The following is a 22,733-nucleotide window of genomic DNA, read 5'->3' on the forward strand; positions in this document are numbered from 1 at the left end:
GAGCATAAACACCTCAGTCTTGATCTGTAATCGGAATGGATTCAATCAGATTGGCAAAAATCTTTGCACGTAAACGCAGCCACTGAATTGATTTGGGATTGTTTTGATTGTGAAAAGGAGAAAATGTCTTCTTCTAAGACTGAACTTTGGGAGACGTGGAACAACTGAAAGTCTCAGCTGAAGCTGTAATTAAGAGAAAGAGTGCAAAAAATAGTGAAAATAATAATATATGTAATGGTTATTCAGTATTTCCTGTTAAATATAAAAGTTTTCTGCTTGTTTCTTCTGATGAAAAATGTACTTAATAGTCATTTTGACTGATAATTAAAAGGTCATCTCCTCTGCACAGCACTGTGGATCTCTCTCTACTCACGCTGGTTCTCCTTTCTATCAGCTTGTGTTACTCGAGGATTATCCTTTTAAAAATGGTTGACAATGATTTGAGTCGCCACCTTCAGTTTAGTTGTCAGTGCCTGTAGACGTACCTGGCTGAAATTTAGAATCGTCAGGGCGTGGACTCTGAGCTGCATTTTCACCGTTTACAGGCTTGAACTTCTGTTCGGCGCTGCTGCCATGGTAACGCTGAATGATGGTGCACGTGCAGTGGAGGAAAAAAGCACATGAATTCCGATCCGAGCGTCATATTAAGGCCACATGGCCGCAAAGCGGAAATGTATCTGATCTAGGACCACATGAGAAAGTGGCTCAGGTCGGATTTGAAAAGATCAGATTTGCTTGTACACACAGCTCTGAGCCTAGTAACGTGGACGTAGCACAAAAACAGCTCACGCTGCTAAAGCTAGCACTCACTATTCTTTACAGATTTTCCACCAACAACTATTCAACCTTTAACAGTTCATTATTCCACCATTAAAATAAATAGCATTTTTACAGTTACAGTTTTGACAGTTAATTATTATTCCACCATTAACTGTTGGTAAGGGCTACCGTAAATATCCAGCTAACGTGGCGACTGTTTTCCTTCAGGCTCCCAAGGACACCGTATCTAAGGCATGGGTGTTACTCCATCATGGCCAAAATCATCAGTTTTATTTTAGAAGACTTTTCATTTTTCATGTTTTAATTTAATTCAATTTGTTTAATATAAATTGCATTTATTAAAACTTTTTATAGCAATTCAGGCCCTTTGTTCTGAAAACGCCCTCATACACGTCATATTCAAATTGAAACCCACTTGAATCTGCTACATCAACCAGATATCAGTAAAATGCATAGATTAAAAAAATAGATTCTTGGATGCATCGCGATGCAGACGTGAACGATTCTGAATCGATTCGCAAATGTCAAAAAACGATTTTCTAAATTTCAATTTATAACAATGTTTGACGGAACGCAAAAGGCGGAACTTTGAAGTGCGGAAGTGCAGCGCCCGGACAGTCTGTGGCAGCACATAACAAAAACACAGCTGGATGAGCAAGAAATCCGACTTGCTCTGCATTAAAGCCAGGATAAGTCAGGAGTCACAACCTAAATGTTAAGAAAAGCCATTTCATCCTTTCAACAAAAAATCAGGACCACCTTGGGAGCCACAACACTTAATACCCAATATGTCTCAGTATGTGCGAATGTCCTAGTGTAGGCTAAAAAATTAAAACACAGACTCTGCTCTGCTTTAAGCTTTAGCTATAGCTGCTTTCCTCCCCTTTCCATCGGGAAACTTTTCCTCAGAAGCAGAGCAGCTTATTGTAAAACGTCTCCCATCGTTCGGCTGTTTTACGAGGCTGAAGTTGCTTCTTGTTCGAATTTTTCCGTTTAAGGTGGAGCGGGAAAATTCGAACAAGAAGTGATTTCATCGTCACAACTTTCAGTGTTTGACAGTCACTCGCTGCAAATATCGTTTCAGGAAACTAACTGCGCTGCTTATAAATGCGAATAAGTCTCCAAATGTTCGTCTGAGCTAAATCTCTCTCTGCCTAGTTAGTTGTTCGCTACTAGCCAGGAGAGACTGTGTTGCTAAGTGACCTGCAGTCTCATTGAGAAACACGGCTTTCATGCTGTGGTGCTCATGTCCTGTCTCTGTCCTGATATTTCACTGACCCAGTGACCCCTGACTCTCTACAACATGGCCAAATCCGGAGTTATAAAATCACTAAAGAAAACGGGCAGGACGGCTGTAACGTGTGCTGCGTGGACGTCCATTATCACAGGATCTTATTTCACCGTAACAGCGCATTTTATCGCAGATGAGTGGCAGCAGCGTCTAATGTGCTCCAAACAAAAGCAGTGAATGAGAGTCTTCCAGTTCAGTTGCCAGATCACTTCAATTTGTTTTATGAATAAAATATACTGGAAGTTAATTCATTATAGATCGTTACAAATACTTTGCTTTAAACGTACCAAGTCGTCACACAGGGAGGAAAAAAAAAAAAGATGCATCGATAATCTGTTTACAGTCGCATCGCGGCCTCTGAATCGTAACCCCCAACGTACAGTGGAGACAGGACATGATCAGCTTGGGGCTGACCAGACCTTCACACACAGCAAAGCACAAACAAGCACTGTGGGTCTTATTCCCCTGAGAGGGTTGCTAGTCAAGCCAATGAGATGACGGTGACATAAAACCTCTGAATGCCTTCCACAAACAACAATACTCCTAAGCCCACCTGTCACTGGGGTCACTCTGCAGCTTCCCTCCAACATAATGTTATCAACTCACCGCCCTGCAGCGAAATGTGTCACAGTAGATGTAATTCTACACTTGTGCGTTCTCTGGGAACGGATGAGCAAATGAACCATCGTGGATGACAGGAAGACCTTGAGGCTTTAAAAATTCCCTTCCCACATTTTGGACTGTATCATCATCATCATCATCATCATCATCATCATCGTCATCGTCTGTCCAATGACCTGGGACCAATTACAACTGACTGACTAAAGCAGCTTTACTTATTAGTTGTCCCGTGAAAAACACTGTATGATCTAAGCAAACTGTAATTTTCCAAAGACTTCTATTGTCATAAACCTCCCTATCAGAGGTGGGTAGTGATGTGCTATGGTATTTTTTTATTTGTATATATGTCATATTAATAGAGAATACTTTACATTTTTACTGGAAAACAACGTATGTAAGTAAAATGCATATTAATAAACATTACATTAGTCTACATTCTTCCTGTTGTATTTTTCCACATAGCAGGACAACCACAATGGCTGAGACATGGGGCTCCCCCTGCATGGCCTCATACACAAGATACATCTTCCATACGAATTTCCAACAGTTACAACCATGGCCAGATTACAGGCAGCCAGGAGGAGCCTAGTGTGCCCAAAAAAAAAAAGATGAGCCCAATTTAAAACAATGATGCCTTAAGCTTTGGGGGCTCAGTTGGTCTAATTTATCTGCATAAAAGCAACTCTTCTCATGGTTGTATGGGCAGCGCTGTCCTGATTTGAAGCACAGATCAGGCATAACATTATGACCTCCTCTTTGTTTCTACACTCATTGTCCATTTTATCAGCTCCACTTACTGTATAGGTGCACTTTGTAGTTCTACAGTTACAGACTGTAGTCCATCTGTTTCTCTGATACTTCGTTAGCCCCCTTTTACCCTGTTCTTCAGTGGTCAGGACCCCCATGGACCCTCACAGAGCAGGTACTATTTGGGTGGTGGATCATTCTCAGCACTGCAGTAACACTGACGTGGTGGTGGTGTGGTAGTTTGTGTTGTGTTGGTCTGAGTGGATCAGACACAGCAGTGCTGCTGGAGTTTTTAAACACTGTGTCCACTCACTGTCCACTCTATTAGACACTCCTACATTACATCTACAAGGTGGACTGACAAAGTCAGAGACGATAGCTCATCTGCTGCTGCACAGTTCGTGTTGGTCATCCTCTAGTCCTTTATCAGTGGTCACAGGACGCTGTTGGCTGGATATTTTTGGTTGGTGGACTATTCTCAGTCCAGCAGTGACACTGAGGTGTTTAAAAACTCCAGCAGCACTGCTGTGTCTGATCCACTCAGACCAGCGCAACACACACTAAGACATCACCACCACATCAGTGTTGCTGCAGTGCTGAGAATGATCCACCACCCAAATAGTACCTGCTCTGTGAGGGTCCATGGGGGTCCTGACCACTGAAGAACAGGGTAAAAGGGGGCTAACAAAGTACCAGAGAAACAGATGGACTACAGTCTGTAACTGTAGAACTACAAAGTGCACCTATACAGTAAGTAGAGCTGATAAAATGGACAATGAGTGTAGAAACAAGGACACATGGTCATAATGTTATGCCTGATCGGTGCATATTGATATGTTGAAATTTCCACTTAATGGAAATTCTGGAGACAAAAGTTAAAGATAGAAAACTTTACAGGCCCCCAGTCTCATGCTCGAGCCACATGCCAATATGTTAGCCCACAGCTAACACACTAGCAATGAGAGAACATGCTATTAACTATAGAATACAACATGCAGTGATATAATACTTGCACTTGAGTACAAATTTTAGCTACTTTCTTCGATCCCTGTTTATCACCAAGTTCATTCTGGTGAAAAACACACCAGCGGTTACTTCATCTGAAGGAAGACAATTAAAATGGAGTTTACATATTGTGTGCTTCTATACAATTATGCTTCAAAAGAAACAGACGGATCCTTGATTGTAAGTGCTACTTGTGCTACATATAGTACTTGTAATCCCACCCCCACTCCCCCACATATTAGCTTCTTTCCACATCACAGAGCCCCAGAGTAAAGAGACGAACAGCAGCCTGTTCTGATTCCTACGTCAGAAGGCTGCAAAAACCACAATTATAGCTCGCAGCCATAAGAATAAACGTCAGGGGCAAGGAATATATATGCGCATATGTGCATTTACACAATCTTCTGCAGTCCTCCAGTGCTCCAGCGAGACACTTTGTAGGCCACAACCAATCCCTTAGGCTGGAAACAAGTACTAATTATAACCTGCAGAAGAAAGGTGTCAAAGCTGGGACTTGAAACCGCAAGCATCCTCAAAAATATGCATTATGGTGAAACAAGTCCCGACGAGTGCTGAAGGAAAAAGACTGGAGAGTGGACTGGGTCTCAGAAAGAGAGACGTTGCAAAACACCTCGTCTGGTGACAGATGAGAAAGGGGGTGGGTGATGGTTTGGGAGGGGAATGAGTTGCGTTCTTCCAGCAAAGGAGTAAAACACGTGAATGTACACACACACACAAAATGCACAAAGCTAGATCCGATTTTATTTTGACTCGTGACGCGTAACAAAGCATGATATCGTAGCAAAAGCAAGCCTTGAGCACCACACCCAAGTTAAATTTGGAGGTGCCTGTTTCTTCACGCTGCATGAATAATGCACAGGCTCCTGGATGCTTGCCCCCCCCCGCCTGCTAAAAAAGCCCATCCCCCTCACGAACAGAGCAGCTCACCCATACCCACCCTTCCTCCTCCCTGCAGCAGGCCATCATAATGAGACGGAACTCATCACTGACCTTCATATCACAAACATGTGACCGCAGTCAAAAGTGGCTTTAATCTGCTCTACAGCCACAGAGTTGAACACACGGACCAAAAAAACTGGACCAATCCTGCACTCAGGCCGCACAGCATGGACAAACACGTCACGTTTGATTACACTGCCATATCACTTATTAAACCTACACGAATGCAGTGATCTGTGAGATCAATACGTTCATCGGGGGAAAGGAGAGCGGTCAGGGTGCTCAAGGACACAGGGGACACAGGGGACACGGTGAGGATTTCAAACTGCAGCATTAGGGCCGGATATCCTTAAAAATGGCCCGCTATCAATACCAATACAGACGGTGAAAAATCTCATTTTCAATAGGCTCTTTAACGCTACAGACCAGAAGTGGGTGTGGCTTAGACCAGAAATGAGCAGGAGGTGCTGGAAGTGGGTATATTTGTTGACTAAACCTGATTGCTGACTAATCAAGAAGCATTTACGTTAATTATTTACATACCGAATGGAATTCAGACCGTCAGAAGTCAACACGTCTATTGACCAACAGATGTTCAGGTGTTAAGTTATGGTCCCCGGGCCATCGGGTGGCTGAACAGCCAGTAGTGCTGGCGTATGGGTCTATAGGCCTGTCACTGCACCTCTGAGTCATCATCTCCATGGACAATCACCGCCTCATCCACACCAACAGACTCACTCTGATCCTCTGCACCTTCAATATAGCAAATCTGCACTGAGATTTCTATACCAGTACTCTATCCCCGTGTACCTGCTGCTCATTTGTTATATACCTCAGACTAACTGCACATATGGAATATGGACAACAGCACATTTCAGTTTTATTCCATAACATATTACTTATTACAACTGTACACTAGAAGAGTGCAATACTAGTGTATATTGTGTATATGTGGATATTCATTCAGAGTTGGGGGGGTGTGTATGTATTTTTTACATACACACACACACACACACACACACACACACACACACATATACATATTTGCAGTTAAATTCAATAGGAGGCCTATGCACCTAAGATTTTCACTCACCTTTCACTTGTGTAAATATAATGCGACAATAAACGTGATTTGATTAAGACTGACTACTTAGGTACTGAGCATTGGTTCTGAATGAGACAGCTTTTCAGTGCTCTACCGTAATGCTCTACAATGATGTACTGAAGTAATTTGGTGTGTACCATAATAAAAAAATATGAATTTTGAACCTCAGCTCTTGGGAGTAACATACCAGTAGGGACAGGTAATACAGCAAAAAAATGTACATGATGCTACAAGACATTTTAATGATGCATGACGTGCATCACAATATTTTTTTTTCTGAGACATAATAAATTGGAACAGACAAAATTGGTCCTGCGTTACCACATATACTAAAATATTATAACAGTACCAACAACAACAACAAAGCTACACCTATTTGATTTTCTTTTGTACTAAATCCAACTCAACAGGTCTATTTATGCTCACTTTGTAATGGAACGTCATTAGTCTGTGATCTTGAAGTAAGAATGATTTCCCAAGATAAAATTAGAAAAGCATATTGTGACCTAATTTATCACAATAATCATAAAATATCATCATACTGTTCAACCTTACATACCGTGCAGCTGAAATCATGAGAAGGACTGCATATTAGCAATTAGTAATTTCACAATACAATTCAAATGACTATACAAGCATGGAGTGGGCGAATAAAATAAAATAATTATAGCATAGTATTATAATATTTGGGATGAACAAAAATACGACTGGCACATAAGACCAACTATAGATGCACTAGATTTCCAAAAGTATTCACTCGTCTGCTTTCACATGCATATGACTTCCCATTCTTAATCCATAGGGTTTAATATGATGTCGGCCTACTCTTTGCAGCTATAACAGCTTCAACTCTTCTGGGAAGGCTTTCCACAAGGTTTAGGAGTGTGTTTATGGGAATTTTTTAACATTCTTCCAGAAGCGCATTTGTGAGGTCAGACACTGATGTTGGACTTGCAGTGTCCACTCTAATTCATCCCAAAGGTGTTCTATCGGGTTGAGGTCAGGACTCTGTGCAGGCCAGTCAAGTTCTACCACACCAAACTCGCTCATCCATGTCTTTATGGACCTGCTTTGTGCACTGGTGCACAGTCACATTGGAACAGGAAGGGGCCGTCCCCAAACTGTTCCCACAAAGCTGGGAGCAGCTGACTGTGGAATATTTTGTAGTGAGGAAGTTTCACGACTGGACTTGTTGCACAGGTGGCGTCCGATCACGGTACCATGCTGGAACTCACTGAGCTCCTGAGAGCGACCCATTCTTTCACTAATGTCTGTAGAAGCAGTCTGCAGGCCTAGGGGCTTTTATACACCTGTAGCCATGGAAGTGATTGGAACACCTGAATTCAATGCTTTGGATGGGTGAGTGAACACTTTTGGAAATATAGCGTATATTATTTCACTATTAATGCAATTCAATGACGTTGAAAATAAACTAATTTTCTTTAATTCAAAGGAGAAATTCTAATTAAATAAAAAAATCTTTAAAGATTAAATTATAGACTTAAACACAGTAAATAACAAAAGTAATAAACTTTGACATTGACAAATTTTATCACAGCGATTCTTACGAAGCCTAAAAACCGCTAAATTGTGACATCATATCATGGGGCCTCTAGTGATTCCCAATACGATACTGTAGCAGCGATCTAAAGCCTTGGCTGCAGCCGAGGTAGTGCGGGTCCTCGGTAGGACTGTCCTATGAAGGACTCCTTCTTAGTAGCCTATCGGTCACACAAATGGAGCAGCTCTAATGAGGCTGCGTGGTGACGTCACTAGAATGGCGTGAAACTCATGAGGGAGCTGGTGAGAGAAATGGAGCCACAGCATTGCGTTTACTGCTTTTTCATTTCTTTACAGAAATGGAGATGTTATTACATAGTATGATAAATAATAATTACATATACACAAATACTTCTAAATAAAATACAATATATGGAAAAATTATTAGTCAGAGATTTTACACTCTATAATGTAGCGAAGACGATTTCAAGTATGTGAACAATTTGCATTTTAAAATCGTCGATTTCTGCCATTTTCGTGGTGCTGTTTTTTTTTTCTTCGCACAGAGAACTGTGGGAAACTAAAGGCCTGTAAAGATACATCTACTGTGTCCTCTAAATCACTGAGAACATAGGCTGGTTTCTAGGTGATATATGAAGGCTCCTCTACTTTGGAACGGCCTGCTAGCAGCCAAGAAATGCAGTCGAGGCTTTGGATCACAGCTAATGTGATACGACTCACAACAGCAAACCACACACTCAAATTATGATAACATTCACTGCAGACGGCACAGTTTCCACATATTCATAAATAACTGTAAAAAGGTCCAGAATGTCAACTTGGGCTGCTCAGTTGCATTTTATTCCTCCTGCTGATATTACTCAGATATATTGATACATCAACAATCGTATCAATTTGCATACCAAAAAAAATTCACTCATGATATATTGTGGTACTGATATGTTGGACTCAGATGTTGTCATGCACTGAACATTTCAGGCATAAAATAGAAAAGGACCTTGTGGCTGAACTGGATCCATCTTCTAGCCAATTTTTGAAGACCGTGCTGTAAGAGGATTGGCAATCTTGTGGCAAATGCTACAGACAGCAAAGCCAGCAAGTTAAGATGTTTTCCTCCAGCAGCTACAGTCTACACGTCACTAGGCCTTTCATGTGGAATTAAAGAAACGGAATGGAGGGGAGATAATCAGGAATGACTGGAGCTATATAGAAGCCATCCCCCCTCTCCCTGCGTGTGCTATGCAACCATCAGAGTGTGTGTAACGTATCATGTGTATCTGCAGTGCTTAAATCGGTTGTTGTGAAGCTAACACTGAACATTGAATTCAAGAATAAATAAATAAACAAATAAATAAATAAATAGATAAAAAAAAACACAAAACAAAACAAAAAACACATTTAGAATGTGTATAATTGTCTCTAGACTATGAAATGCAAACCATGGTAAGGTAAAAAAAACTGCTTACAGTGTTTGTTTAAGGCTTGTAGAACTATTTCAGACCAGGGAGACCTGAAGCATGACACTGAAGTGCGAAGTTATTTTGTAATTTGCACCAAGAGGGAGAAGTATGGGGATGGAGGGGGGGGGGAGTGTTGGGCGGTAGACACGCCTATCCGAGTTATTTTGCAGCTACAAGTCTCTCTATTAATGAATTATTCACAGGGGCAATTGAGATGATGATCTGGCTGACCACAGAATTTCAACTACAGTATTTGGCCATAATTTCCTGTGAAGTTGGAGACAACGGAAGAAACACACACACACACCCCATCAGTACTTAAAACACTGACCAGCCGCATCATTCATTATAAAGAGAGCATAACTGGGGCTGTTTAATCGCAGCACGGTATTTGTGTGTGTGTGTGTGTGTGTGTGTGTGTGTGTGTGTGTGTGTTATTGGGACACCATATTCATTCTTATTTAATGCATTTCTCAATGTGTCCCTGTTGATTCTTTTGTCTGTACATTGCATATATTTGCAGTTATTGTAAATGTTTTACGGCGATGCCGTCAGCCTGAGAAATGATAGTTGAAATGGCTGTTCATGCAGATTAAGCTTTGTTGCTGTAGCCATCTCTACAGCAGTCAACGCCTAAATCAAAAGCTCACTAGGCCCCGAAAATCCGTATATGAAGCGCAGTCTGAGTAAAGATAAACCTCCACAGATGGATCAATTATTTCTTTTACATAATGGAAGTGGCATTTCTGCCTGGACAGGGAACCTTCAGTCTTCTGTGTGAGGAGGTGATGGTGGTGTCCGCTATGAGAGCATAGTGAAAATAATGGAAATGTCCAGCTGTGTTGACACCATGTGCATCAGAGGAAGCCAAAAACAATGCCAAATTTAATTCCAGTAACTCTGATATTGGACCAATTACTGTAATGGAAACAGAAATGTCCAGCAGTAGTGACAACATGTGCATCATGCAGAAGCTAAAAACAATCATTCCAAATTTAATTTGTCATTTTGATACTGGACCTGTAACAGTAATCATATTTCCCATTTAGAAGCAAATAATATATCAGCCACTAATATACCTTGCATCCTCATCCTAAAGACTCGACTTCTCAATTCTCTAGCTCCCGAGGTTTTAACATATTCATTCATTCTAAGTAATTTTGAAATTTCAGTCATCAATGGTCAGGACACCTTTATGAGCTTGTTGGACGTTCCATTTCAAACCCATGGGCATTAATATGGAGTTAGCCCCTCTTTTCAGCTATTACATATCCAATCTTTCCATAAGATTTTGTTGGAGTCTGTGTCCAATCAGGCAAAAAGGCACTGATGTTGGACAAGTAGATTTGCAATAATAATAATAATAATAATAATAATAATAATAATAATAATAATAATAATAGCACTTACAGTTGACAGAGGCAGATCTAGCAAGGCAGAAATGTCACTTGCGGCAAAGGTGGCACCTTATGACAGTGCCATGTTGAAAGACACATTCTACTACCAATATTTGTCTAATGGGTTTGCATTGGCATGTGCTTGATTTTATACACCTGTTAATAATTCATGCGGCTGAAACACCTGAACTCAATAACTCAACTGTTGTACTGTTTCTTTTCCCTATAACCAAGATCCAATTAGTGATTTCAGTAATCGAAAACTGGCACTTTGGGTGGTCAACCGAGTCCTCGAGTATTGTGCACCACCCTGGTATTCAAATGTAATAGGGTCGACAAGCTGCTGTTTTTCAAAGATAACATGATAATAGAGACAACATAAGACTCTGTCCACTGCAGGACCTTCAGCTGGGACTTTTTACAACAGCGCTGAGGCAATTACACAGGGTTAAAATGCTTAAGAACATGGCTGAACAATTACAAGGTGAATCTAAAGGTTCATCTGGTTTTAGATTTTTTTCTCATCCCCATCAAGCAAGAGTGAATTCCTGAAGGAACGCGCCAGCAACCCTCTGCAGGCAGTGCAGCAGCCCAAAAATAGATTGAATGACCCTCGGTTGTACGGATGCAACAAAAAGAAGGGCAGAACAGCATATACTGTGAACACACACACACACACACACACACACACACACACACACCTCTTGATCAATCCATTGACAGCACAGTGCAGGGCCAGCTGAGCCCCCTGTGCATGCAGCATTACAGCGAGTCAGCAGCGTCACAGGACACCAAACACCACAGCTCTATCTGCACTGTCAAGACTGACTCAACCCTACAGCGTCCGCTAATCAAGACCTGAGACAGGGACAAAGAAAGAGAGAGAGAAAGGGAGCAAAAGAAAACAAAGACAGACAGATGGACAAATAGGCAGAGGCATCTCTTTGACCTGGGGTTTGCAATTATATTGATTTGTCAATAGAGGAAAAATGGCCAAACTGAAAGATTTGCAACCGTAATTCCAGAAAGATGTTTATATACTTATGTATGTTTTTACAATATTAAGATTTTAAGGCAGGTGTTGCATTTTGTCATGATTCTGCCACATCTTTTTTTGCTTTTTATACAGCAGCCAAACTGGAGAAAGACATAAAAAATATATATATTTTTTTTCATGGTCTTTTTAGCCAGAATGAAGATTTCTATTCTGCTAACATGCCTCCATCTGACTTTGACCAATTAGGCCCGAGGATTCGTTACGGGGACAGCTGAAGCTCACTGTGCTTTAACTCACTCTGAATAAGGTGAATTCTAAACTGAGTTAGTCCAGATAAAGGATGTAGTTGTGCTTTCTACATTTGGGCTGCTACCCCTGATCTCGCCACACCAACTCTTTCACCCAGAATTTGTGTTCGTTTCCGTCACTATTGTTATCGGATTCATCGCTGCCACCGGCGGCAAAGCCGTATTTTAATCAACCAGCCGCTGAGACAGGCTAAGAAGAAATTTCCTAGAAAGAAGTTGTAGAAAAAGTTCTAGAAATAAGTTTTTACTTGCTGCCACATTAGCCATCGTACTGCTAACGTTAACATTGCAGTTGGCAAATTCAAACCTCATTTTAAACAGTTAGCTCCATGTTCAAGCGAACAGGCTCTGGATCGCACACAGGAAGTGAAAAGTAATTTGCTTTTCACTTATTTTTTTGTGAATGTGCAAGTTCAACTGATCTGATGGTTGAAACAAAAAAAACCCCAAAAAATCTCAAAGGAAAGTGCAGTCCATGCATTTTAGTGGCCAAAGTGTGAAAGTGTGGCCAGGGGCACAGGGCAATCAGCAACGTCAACCGCTAGTAATTGGTTTTTATTCTGTAACTAGGCTTAAATCATGACTGATCAAATCTATGGTGCACAGTTATGCATTTATATGTAGTCAAATAAACTAAGCGAATGAGAGCGAACAAAGAACAGACAAATAGACATACAGACAGCTGTCTTCATGATCGGTGTACGCATTCAAACATATCACTGCTGTCAGGAGAAAACCTTGTATCTCCAAACTGGTAACTTTACAGGAGAAGGAAAAAACCTGCTTTACTTTTAATGCAAGTCAGTGGAACCAGAGTTTATTTCTAAATATTTTTGGGCCGTTCCTTTTGGTCCGTTCATCACGAAATTTACAAACAAGGTAAAGGGCACAGGGTACTTTCAGACTATGTCAAAAACTGAAAACCGACAAAAATAGAGATGTGAGGTTTTCGTCCGACAGCAGCCATATGCTCAAATGAAAACAGACAAAGAGACCGAGACAGAGAAAATACAAAGGAAAATCGTTGTATAAGCCTTATGCCTCCATCTTTGGTGTGCGTGTGCAAGAGACAGGAGAATCTAGCAGCTGCGTGTCGTGAACGTCCTCTCTGCTGCACTTCTTCAGGTTCCGGAGAGGACCTCTGAGTCAGCAGTTTCTCCTCCCCACAGAGGCAGTGGGGCCTGAACAGAATGCAGTGATGCCTCACCTACAGCGTGCTCTGATAGTCCAAACCCACCGCTGTGCATTTGACTACCGAGGCATTGAGGCAAAGAACCACAGCTCACTGATCCTTATCAATGAAAAGCACCCCAGAATTTAGCTGAAACATTGGCGATAACGTTTAAAACACGTGTACCGTCCACAACAGAAAAAACGCTTCTCTGAACATCACGTGTGGACGTTTCTCTCACTGTGTGTGCGTGCACGCTTTAAGAGGGTGTGGTGGAAGGAGGGAACAGAGGCATGAAAGAAGAGAGGGGCAGAAAAAAAACAGGAGAGGGAGCAGAAGTGAATTCTTTGGCTTTAAACTGTATTATTACTTCTGGGCCTTGGGTGCTAAAACATTACTAAGAGAAACATCTCATCTTGGTAAAGAACCAAGTACACAGAGATGCATGTATTTTTGCTGAATTTCTTGTGAGCTTAGCACAGCATCTCCTTCTCTAGATCCACAATATATGCTGCTTTCACTTAAGAGTAAAAGGAAGCTTCATATGGAGTGATAAGAGACTGGTAAAGCTTCTTCAACAGGCCTTATACACTGGTCAGGCATGACATTGAGCACCTCCTTGTTTCTACGCTCATTGTCCATTTTATCAGCTCCACTTACTGTATAGCTGCACTTTGTAGTTCTACAGTTACAGACTGTAGTCCATCTGTTTCTCTGATACTTTGTTAGCCCCCTTTTACTGTTCTTCAGTGGTCAGGACCCCCATGGACCCTCACAGAGCAGGTAAAATTTGGGTGGTGGGTCATTCTCAGCGCTGCAGTAACACTGGTGGTGTGTTGCGCTGGTCTGAGTGGATCAGACACAGCAGTGCTGCTGGAGTTTTTAAACAGCTCAGTGTCACTGCTGGACTGAGAATAGTCCACTGACCAAAAATATCCAGCCAACAGCGTCCTGTGACCACTGATTAAGGACTTGAGGATGACCAACACAAACTGTGCAGCAGCAGATGAGCTATCGTCTCTGACTTTACATCTACAAGGCGGACTGACAAGGTAGGAGTGTCTAATAAAGTGGACAGTGAGTGGACAGTGTTTAAAATCCAGAAACACTGCCGTGCTTGATCCACTTGTACCAGCGCAACAGACACTAACACACCACCACCACATCAGTGCTGAGAATGATCCACCACCCCAATAGAACCTGCTCTGTGAAGGTCCATGGGACTCCTGACCACTGAAGAACAGGGTAAAAAAAAAAAATAAAAATTCACGATGAATGGACTAAAAGAAACACCCCAGAATGACTTAGAAAAACATCTGGTTCCTTTGACTTACATTAAAAGCAAAGTAGGTTTATTCCTTCTCCTGTAAAGTTACCATTTTGGAGATGTGAGGTTTGTTCTGACAACAGTGATAAACTACATGTATTTTGAAGTTAGAACAGGAAAAAAAAAAAAAAAAAAAAAAAAAAAAAAATGCACCACTAGTGTTAAATACACCATCAAAAGTTACTAATTTTATTCAACATTTAACACAGAACCATAGAACATAGAACCAAGTCCAATTAACCAGCACTTACTATGCTTTCTTCTTCATTAAACATGCAGTTGGTGAATGATATACTTAGAAAAGCATGTTGCAGCACTTTTTAATCACAAAACCGACAAACATACTGCCCACCGCTAAATGGAACCCATTCTAAATTCAACCCAGTTTGTTTCTATACAGTTATGGAGGCTCATATCATGAAACAAAAGCCAACCCCTCTTAAGATTTGGAATACGAGTTTAACATACTGCAGCATGTAATATAAGTATTCACCAAAAACCAGGGCCTGTCAAATCGATCCACATGCTTCCCCAAATCCTGTATGGAAGCATTCAAGTGAAAAAGAATGAAACTGGGGAGAAAAAAAAAAAAGTATGTAAGCATTGTTGCCAATTGGCTGTAGATCCGATTCAGAAGGAAAAAAAAAAAAAAAAAAAATCACTGGCAGCCTGCATGAATTCACCCTTTCACAAGTGAAATAATAATTAGAACAAAACAAGATGGCTGTGGGTCACCAGTCTAGCTTCAGCTGGCAAAGAAGATGGAGCAAAATGTGAATGAATCATTCATCATCTGCAGTTTTAAGCCCAGGCAAACGTCTCCCTGACCGTTTTTAGCATTCCAGAGAGTCCTTCGCTTAAGCAACGCACAGAAGGGTCTTCTTTTCGTACATGTGACTCCAATTCTTCACTGTGATGGTTTCAAGACTTGTAGTGAGTTTAGGGCACACACTCCATCATTGTCCTCAACTGAACCATCAACGTAAACATTCAGCAGACTCCAGAACAGTTTCATGCACCACAAAGGGCATCAGTGTGCTTTAATTGCCAAGTGCAGTCGCTTATGGGGTCACTTCAGGAGAGAAGCGAGGCAGGCATGGGAGGGTGGTGGGCTAGGGTCAGTCACAGTGCCCTGTGTCGTGTGCAGAGAGAGCTAATGAACCGGTGTAGTGCCCTTCGGGGAGATGTGGTGAGGAAAGCCAGATGGAGCTCTTGGGTTTTCCATGGCTATAAAACCAAATTTATCTCAGAGTTCCTTCTCCATACGCCCGGACCTCCTGCTGGAACAGGTTGCGTGAAATATTGAGGATGTAAACGCGTGTTATTGTGCTGTAAAGAGACAGGACATGGGGTCCCTGGTGAAGTCACGCCGGACCTCGACGACAACAAACCTCCCTTTGCCTCCAAAACTCCATGGCCACGTCTACGTCCGCTCGGACAATCAGCTGTGGAGCCATATACTGAAACGTGTCCAGAGATGTCTGGAGTGAATGAATGAGTGCGTTTGTGTGGATTTAAGTGTGCGCCTGTGTACTAATGAACCCATGAGTAATGGATCTATCCAATGCCTCTTTAAATAGTCAAGCACACAAAGAGGACAAACACAATGCACAGCCGTTTCCCTGTATGACATCATCGTGTGTCCAGTGGCCCCAAATGGCTTCCTGACTCTGCCCTGCCGGGCCGGCCCACCGGAAAAGGGCACGCAAATACACCGACACTCTTACAGGCACACACACCTTCTCAAGGATGTCCTGAACCTTGCACTGAAGAGGAGCTTTTGCACTAGTGTCCTGTCAGATGGCCTCAATTATGCTCTATGTCCAATAGAGCAGACACGCCACTCTTTGGCTTGTGGGCCTCATAGATTCATGTTGTCTTCTAATATGACCATGAAATAACATACGACCTTATCCACTACATAGGCTGACTCCACTGTGCCTGCCAAAGTAGTTCAGGCAGTAGGCTGCTCTTGGCATGGCATCTTCCATCCTCTCTCATCATCCTAACAATGAAATCCAATACAACAGCTTGAAGACCAATGTCTGTGATAAAGGACACTGGACATAGCAGGGAATTGGAGATACTGACCTGCAAAGAGTTTCGCTGAAGTTGTAGTGGTTGGTATGGTGTAGTGGGCAAGATCTATGCCTTCTACACTGTAGACTGGGGTGCAATCTTCAGTCTTGCCTGGGCAAGCACCCTACACTGTACCAATAAGAGTCCTTGGGCAAGACTCCTAACACTACCTTCACATACACACATAAAATGATCAAATTGTAAATTGCTCTGGATAAGAGCGTCAGCCAAATGCTGTAAATGTAAGTTCTGTTTCACGTGAATAGTGTAGCGTTTGGATAGGTGGGTATACCATGTCTTTGTAAACCCTGTTCACGCTTGGTATTAACATCTTGCATCTTTGATGATTGATGACAAGTAGATAGTACTAAGGCCCAATCCCATTTCACCCCTTGCCCCTACCACTTAGCTCTTAGCCTGTTTTGCGCCTTCACATCTAGGGGTATGGTGTCCCGATTGTTGTTGAGATAGAGGGGTAGGGCGAAGTGTTAGGGCCACACAACCTTCCAAACGAAGGTTTGTCAGAGGCTCACTCCAAACAAACAGTGTTACAAGAAAAAAGAAAAATCTGCACAATGGCTGCACAAGTGACCAAAGAAACACACTAATGTGAGAATTTTCTCAGTAAAAAAATACAATAACCACTGTATCATCTTAACATCATTTCAATTATTTACGGTCATTTTCTTCGTAACAAGCATAAAAATCATTAACACCATGCTAATGTCTCAGTAGCCAAGTAGCTAAATTTCCTGTTCCACCTTAAACAGTCCAGCAGCTCCGATGCCTGAAGCGCATCCAACCGATGTACCTGCTGCTCCATTTAAGGTGGAACAGGAAATTTCAAACAAGAAGCTGGTGAATATCTGACTTCAGCTTCATATCACTGAACAACTGGACAATGATAAATAATTGTCTCCCTTCTTTGAAAGAATGATACCCTAAATGTAATTAATCACTGCAAGTTTAAAACAGGGGACTGTTCTATTTGATAACATAAACTTGAGAACTGCCTGGAGATTAAATAGATCTGGGGTGCCCAGTCCTGGTGCTGCTGATCGGTCATCACAAAGAGTTTAGCCCCAACCCAATTCAGGTAACGAAGGCGGTCATAAGTGTCCGAATGTTACAGCCAGATGTGTTGGACCTGCACTCTCCAGGGAAGAAGATCTCCAGGATCAGGAGTGAGCACACCGGAGTTAGACCATTCAGAAGCAAACACCCACAAGATGCACACATGACAACACAAACACAACGGTGTTCAGCACTGGAGATTGAAGCTGGAAGAAGGGGATACGCTGGTCTTCCTGGCCAAAAAAGAGAGCAAGGCTAATCCTTAATTTATAGGAATTGCAAATAAAATTACAGTCATAATACTGCTCCAAAAAAATCACACACAATCTAAACTGCTTATCCTTCTGGGTCCCAGGGGCTGCTGGAGCCTATCCCAGCTGTCATTGGGCGGAAGGCAGGATACTCCCTGGACAGGTCGCCAGTCCATCACAGGGCTCCAAAAGTCACAATTAGATATTTACTTTAAACTACCCAGCCCTATTAATCACAGGTGTGAATGAGGTCGAACACGTCTTGGAGACACATTGTGATCTGAACACTTAGATCACCTTTCGGAGGTGCTCAGACACACATAGGACCACATTTGTAGTAGTGTGAACACAAAAGTGTCCTGATGCGCCCCAAGAACAACAACGGAGCCATCATCAACTTTACATGCACCTTGGGTGATCTAAAGCGGACACCTTTAAGTAAAGGTGTGAACGGGGTACAATGCGTCTCAGAGATGTGCTGTGATCATATCACTCAAACCACCTTCAAATGGAGGTCATAAAACACAAATCACATAACATCTGCCTCCATTTGCCCTGTGTTGTATATAACTACAGGACCTAAACCTGGGATGAAAGCAAAAAATATATACATTTAATACAGTATGTCATAAGCCAACACAACACTACGAAATTAACATCTGCTTCTTCTTCTTTCAGCTGCTCCCTTTAGGGGACACCACAGCGGATCATCTGCCTCCATCTTGCCCTATCCACTGCCTCCTCTACTTTTACACCAACCATCTCCATGTCCACCTTCACTACATCCATAAACCTTCTCTGAGGTCTACCTCTTCTCCTTCTACCCAGCAGCTCCATCTCCAACATTCTTTGACCAATATATCCCCTATTCCTCCTCAACACATGTCCAAACCATCTCAACCTGGCCTCTCTGGCTTTATCTCCAAACTGCTCCACCTTCACTGTCCCTCTGATCTGCTCATTTCTAATCTTGTCCAGCCTCGTCACTCCCAACGAAAATCTCAGGATCTTCATCTCCGCCACCTCCAACTCAGCCTCCTGTCTTTTAGACAGAGCCTCAGTCTCCAAAACATACATCATAGCAGGACACACTACTCTCTTGTAAACCTTCCCTTTCACTCTTGCTGCTATCCTTCTGTCACACATCAGCCCTGACACCGTCTCCACCCACTCCATCCTGCCTGCACCCTCTTCCTCACCTCTTTTCTACACTGTCCAGAAATTAACATCTGCACAAGTCAAAAACTCATCAAAAGAAATCAAGGATGGGAGAACAACGTCATATAATGGCTCTCAAACCTGCTGGATTGGAAGACAGCTGTCTGTGTTACTACTGTCAACCTCAAAAAAAAAAAAAAAGTGTTTTCTTCGTTCCTACACTTCTGTTATACACACTGTTAGAATGCTGGCACATTTTTTGTTCATCAATGTACAAACAATGTAAATGTTCCCTCAAACATTCAACAGCAGTTTTAAGGTCCAACTGTGCACCTTCAAGAAGTTTTTTCCAGGTGAATAATTAGTATATGTTCCCTTTCATAACCGAATGATTTAAAACAGAACAATAAAATAAAAAGCCTGGAGACGGAACGGGGTGTGTGGAGTCAATATAACTTAGAAAATACCATTTACTGTGACACCTCAGTGACAAGAGGGGTACTGCCACAGTGTATGAGCTGACTAGCACTGTATTCATTTTATCCGTGACTGTAGAGCAGTAAAAACAGAACGCCGGAATAAAACTGTATACACTGATATCTGTGTATGTGCCCCACTTAACCACGCCGAGTCTGTAAAATCTGCATTTTGAGTCAAAGCCAATGTTTCCTTCGGTCACCATCGGCTCCTGATGCATCCACACGCATTCAAACTACAAGGAATCAAGCCACAGAGGCAGATTGAGCTCTGTGCCCATCACAGGCTACCCCTAATGATTATGAGTGCAAAGCAATGAGAGCAATTGACTGTGAACCAGCATCAGCTTAATCAACACTGTTTACGGAGATTAAAAGGTAGTAAGCCACAGAAATGAAACAAGCAATATCAATACAGTCGGAACAGACTGTTCTGGGCAAATCTCGGAAAAAAAAAAAAAAGGGAACAACACTCAGGAGAAAGGCGAGAGGACATAATGCTTAAACGAAGGGACGTACACGTGAATACAACCATGTTTACTGAGTGACAAACTCTTCTATCTCTACCTCGCCTGCTTCAGCAGTAGGCCTACAACAGGGCCCGGATAAGGTGAGCCGGCTGCATTCCACATTCGTGCACAAACCAGTCCGGCGATGATGTCATATTTCACTTCTGCCAGTTTTTGTCTTTCTTCCTCTCAGCTAACTCAGATATGACTTGTGTTGTCGCAGGTGGGGTCCTAGACCTTTCCATAACAATGTTACTCAACATGTTACCGCAACAGTCCACACCAAGCTGCTGATTTAGCCGCACTGGACTCATCAGGGGACCACCTTGGTGTTGCTGACAGGTGAAGGGAGACTGTATCTGTAGAACTAGTGTGAGGCGATAAGTTGCTTTTACCACACGCTGAGGTACTGACATACAGTCAGAGACATATTTGACAGGTTATACGCATTATATTCATGTTATACCGTGACGTTCCAGTTGCCGTGCCATTTGCTGCGTATGTCAGAGTCCAAAATACATACAAATTGAATATTTGTTTCAGAAAATGTGGTTTTTGTTTGGTTAACCTTTACAAAGGTTGTTCAAGGGTCCCTCTGCGTGATTTTAAGGGACAGCCTGGGGCGAACAAGTTATACTAGGTTTGTACAAAGCCCAGATTAGCAGGACTCAGGTAGAAAGAGGTCACCATATTAGTGCAAACTTAAAGATGATCTGATATGTGAACATATCGTGATACTGAATACCGTCGATGTCGCCCTGCGCTGCTACTCAGGGCTGACATTTTACAGAAAAGCCGTTCAACTCGACAAGAGAGGCATGAATCAGGAATCTCACCCCAGTCCAGGAACTCCAGGACATTCTTCTCCCTCCTGAGGGGAGAGTTGCTGCACTCATCATACAGGCAGACGAGGATATCCAGCAGGGTCTCCACACTCAGGCTCTGGCCGCTCGACTGAGAGGGGCCATCCAAAACCAGCTTCTCCAGCTTCTTCAAACGAACCTCTGCAGACATGGTTCCAAACTTTATATGTTCAAATCGCGACGAGGCCGATTATTTCCGACAGAGCTCGACACGCTGGAGCTCCAGCGAGCTCACCAGAAAAACGCTTACAGGCTCAGAGCAGGCAAACTGCGGTCCGGCTAAAGCGGGTCAGTCATGGCCCTCCTGGAAAAACGCCTCCCTGTGACTCGGTTTGAGGCTCGATGTGACATAAAACATCTCAAATGTTCCTGGGTTTTCGGAACCAGAGTAAACAGAGCTCGCTAGCCCTGCTGCTACCGACCGACCGAGCCCCTGCCCTGGCCGGTGGATTTGACGTAAACCCGGCCGCCGCTCGGCGCCTCCTCCCTCGGTATTTCTATCAGCTCCTCCTGCTCCGTCCAGAAGGACATTACCGTGTCCACTCGGCCCGAAGAGAGCTACGGCTCCGTCCTCCGCCGCTCACACGGCCGCGCGGCTGTCCATCGTGCAGTAACCTCCGAAAACGCATCAGCGCCGGATCTGCAATGCTACAAAAGCCCGTACAAAAGCCCCTCCTCTGAGAGAGAGAGAGAGAGAGAGAGAGAGAGAGAGCGCGAGAGAGAGAGAGAGAGAGAGAGAGAGAGAGAGAGAGAGAGAGAGCGCGAGAGCGCGAGAGAGAGAGAGAGAGAGAGAGAGAGAGACACAGAGACACAGAGACACAGAGACACAGAGAGAGAGAGAGAGAGAGAGAGAGAGAGAGAGAGAGCGCGAGCGCGAGCGCGAGCGAGCACTGCGAAAGGACGGCTTAGCCAGCTCGATTTTCCTCCCTTTAAACTCCCTCCTTATAATCGAGCTCCTCTCAGACGGACTGTTTTCTGGCTGTTTGTGTTTCTGCGCTCTGAGGAAAGTTCAGCTGAGAACTAAGAGGAAAAGCAAACGCCTCCTTCTTCATGCCAGTCTGCTGAGCCTTTACCCTGTCTGTCTCCCTCTGTCTATCTGACTGTCTCTCTCTCTTCTTCTGTCTGTCTAACTGACTGTCTCTCTCTGTCTATCTGTCTGTCTCCCTCTGTCTATCTGTCTGTCTCTCTCTCTTCTTCTCTCTGTCTAACTGATTGCCTCTCTCTCCCTCTTTCTATTTGACTCTCTCTCCCTCTTTCTGTCTATCTGTCTGTCTCTCTCTCCCTCTTTCTGTCTATCTTTCTCTCTCTATCTATCTGACTGTCTGTCTCTCCCTCTTTCTGTCTATCTGTCTCTTTCTCCCGCTTTCTGTCTATATGACAATGTCTCTCTCCCTCTTCCTATCTGACTTTCTCTCTCTCCCTATTTCTGTCTATCTGTCTCTCTCTCTTTTTGTCTATCTGACTGTGTCTCTCTCTTTTTGTCTATCTGACTGTGTCTCTCTCTTTCTGTCTATCTGACTGTCTCTCTCTCTTTCTATCCGACTGTGTCTCCCTCTTTCTGTCTGTCTGTCTCTCCCTGTCTATCTGACTTTCTCTCTCTCCCTCTTTCTGTCTATCTGTCTCTCTCTCTGTA

At 42.9% G+C, this 22,733-nt stretch overlaps 1 protein-coding gene across 8 annotated transcripts in view; it reads right to left on the bottom strand.

Moving 5' to 3' along the window:
* The window catches only part of cdc42bpab (CDC42 binding protein kinase alpha (DMPK-like) b), a 132,766-nt gene extending 111,001 nt beyond the window's left edge, over window positions 1-21,765 (bottom strand). For 5 of the 8 annotated variants that reach the window (XM_037538147.1, XM_017720194.2, XM_037538145.1 and 2 more), the window contains exon 1: window positions 21,074-21,251. In XM_037538147.1, the coding sequence (XP_037394044.1) occupies window positions 21,074-21,251 (178 nt within the window). Of the gene's footprint in view, window positions 1-21,073 lie in introns of all 8 variants that reach the window. The other 3 variants (XM_037538148.1, XM_017720198.2, XM_017720193.2) reach the window with 1 other exon arrangement.
* Between the last annotated feature and the right edge of the window lie 968 nt (window positions 21,766-22,733).

Source organism: Pygocentrus nattereri, chromosome 4, assembly GCF_015220715.1.
Source record: "Pygocentrus nattereri isolate fPygNat1 chromosome 4, fPygNat1.pri, whole genome shotgun sequence".
Lineage (NCBI taxonomy): Eukaryota > Metazoa > Chordata > Actinopteri > Characiformes > Serrasalmidae > Pygocentrus > Pygocentrus nattereri.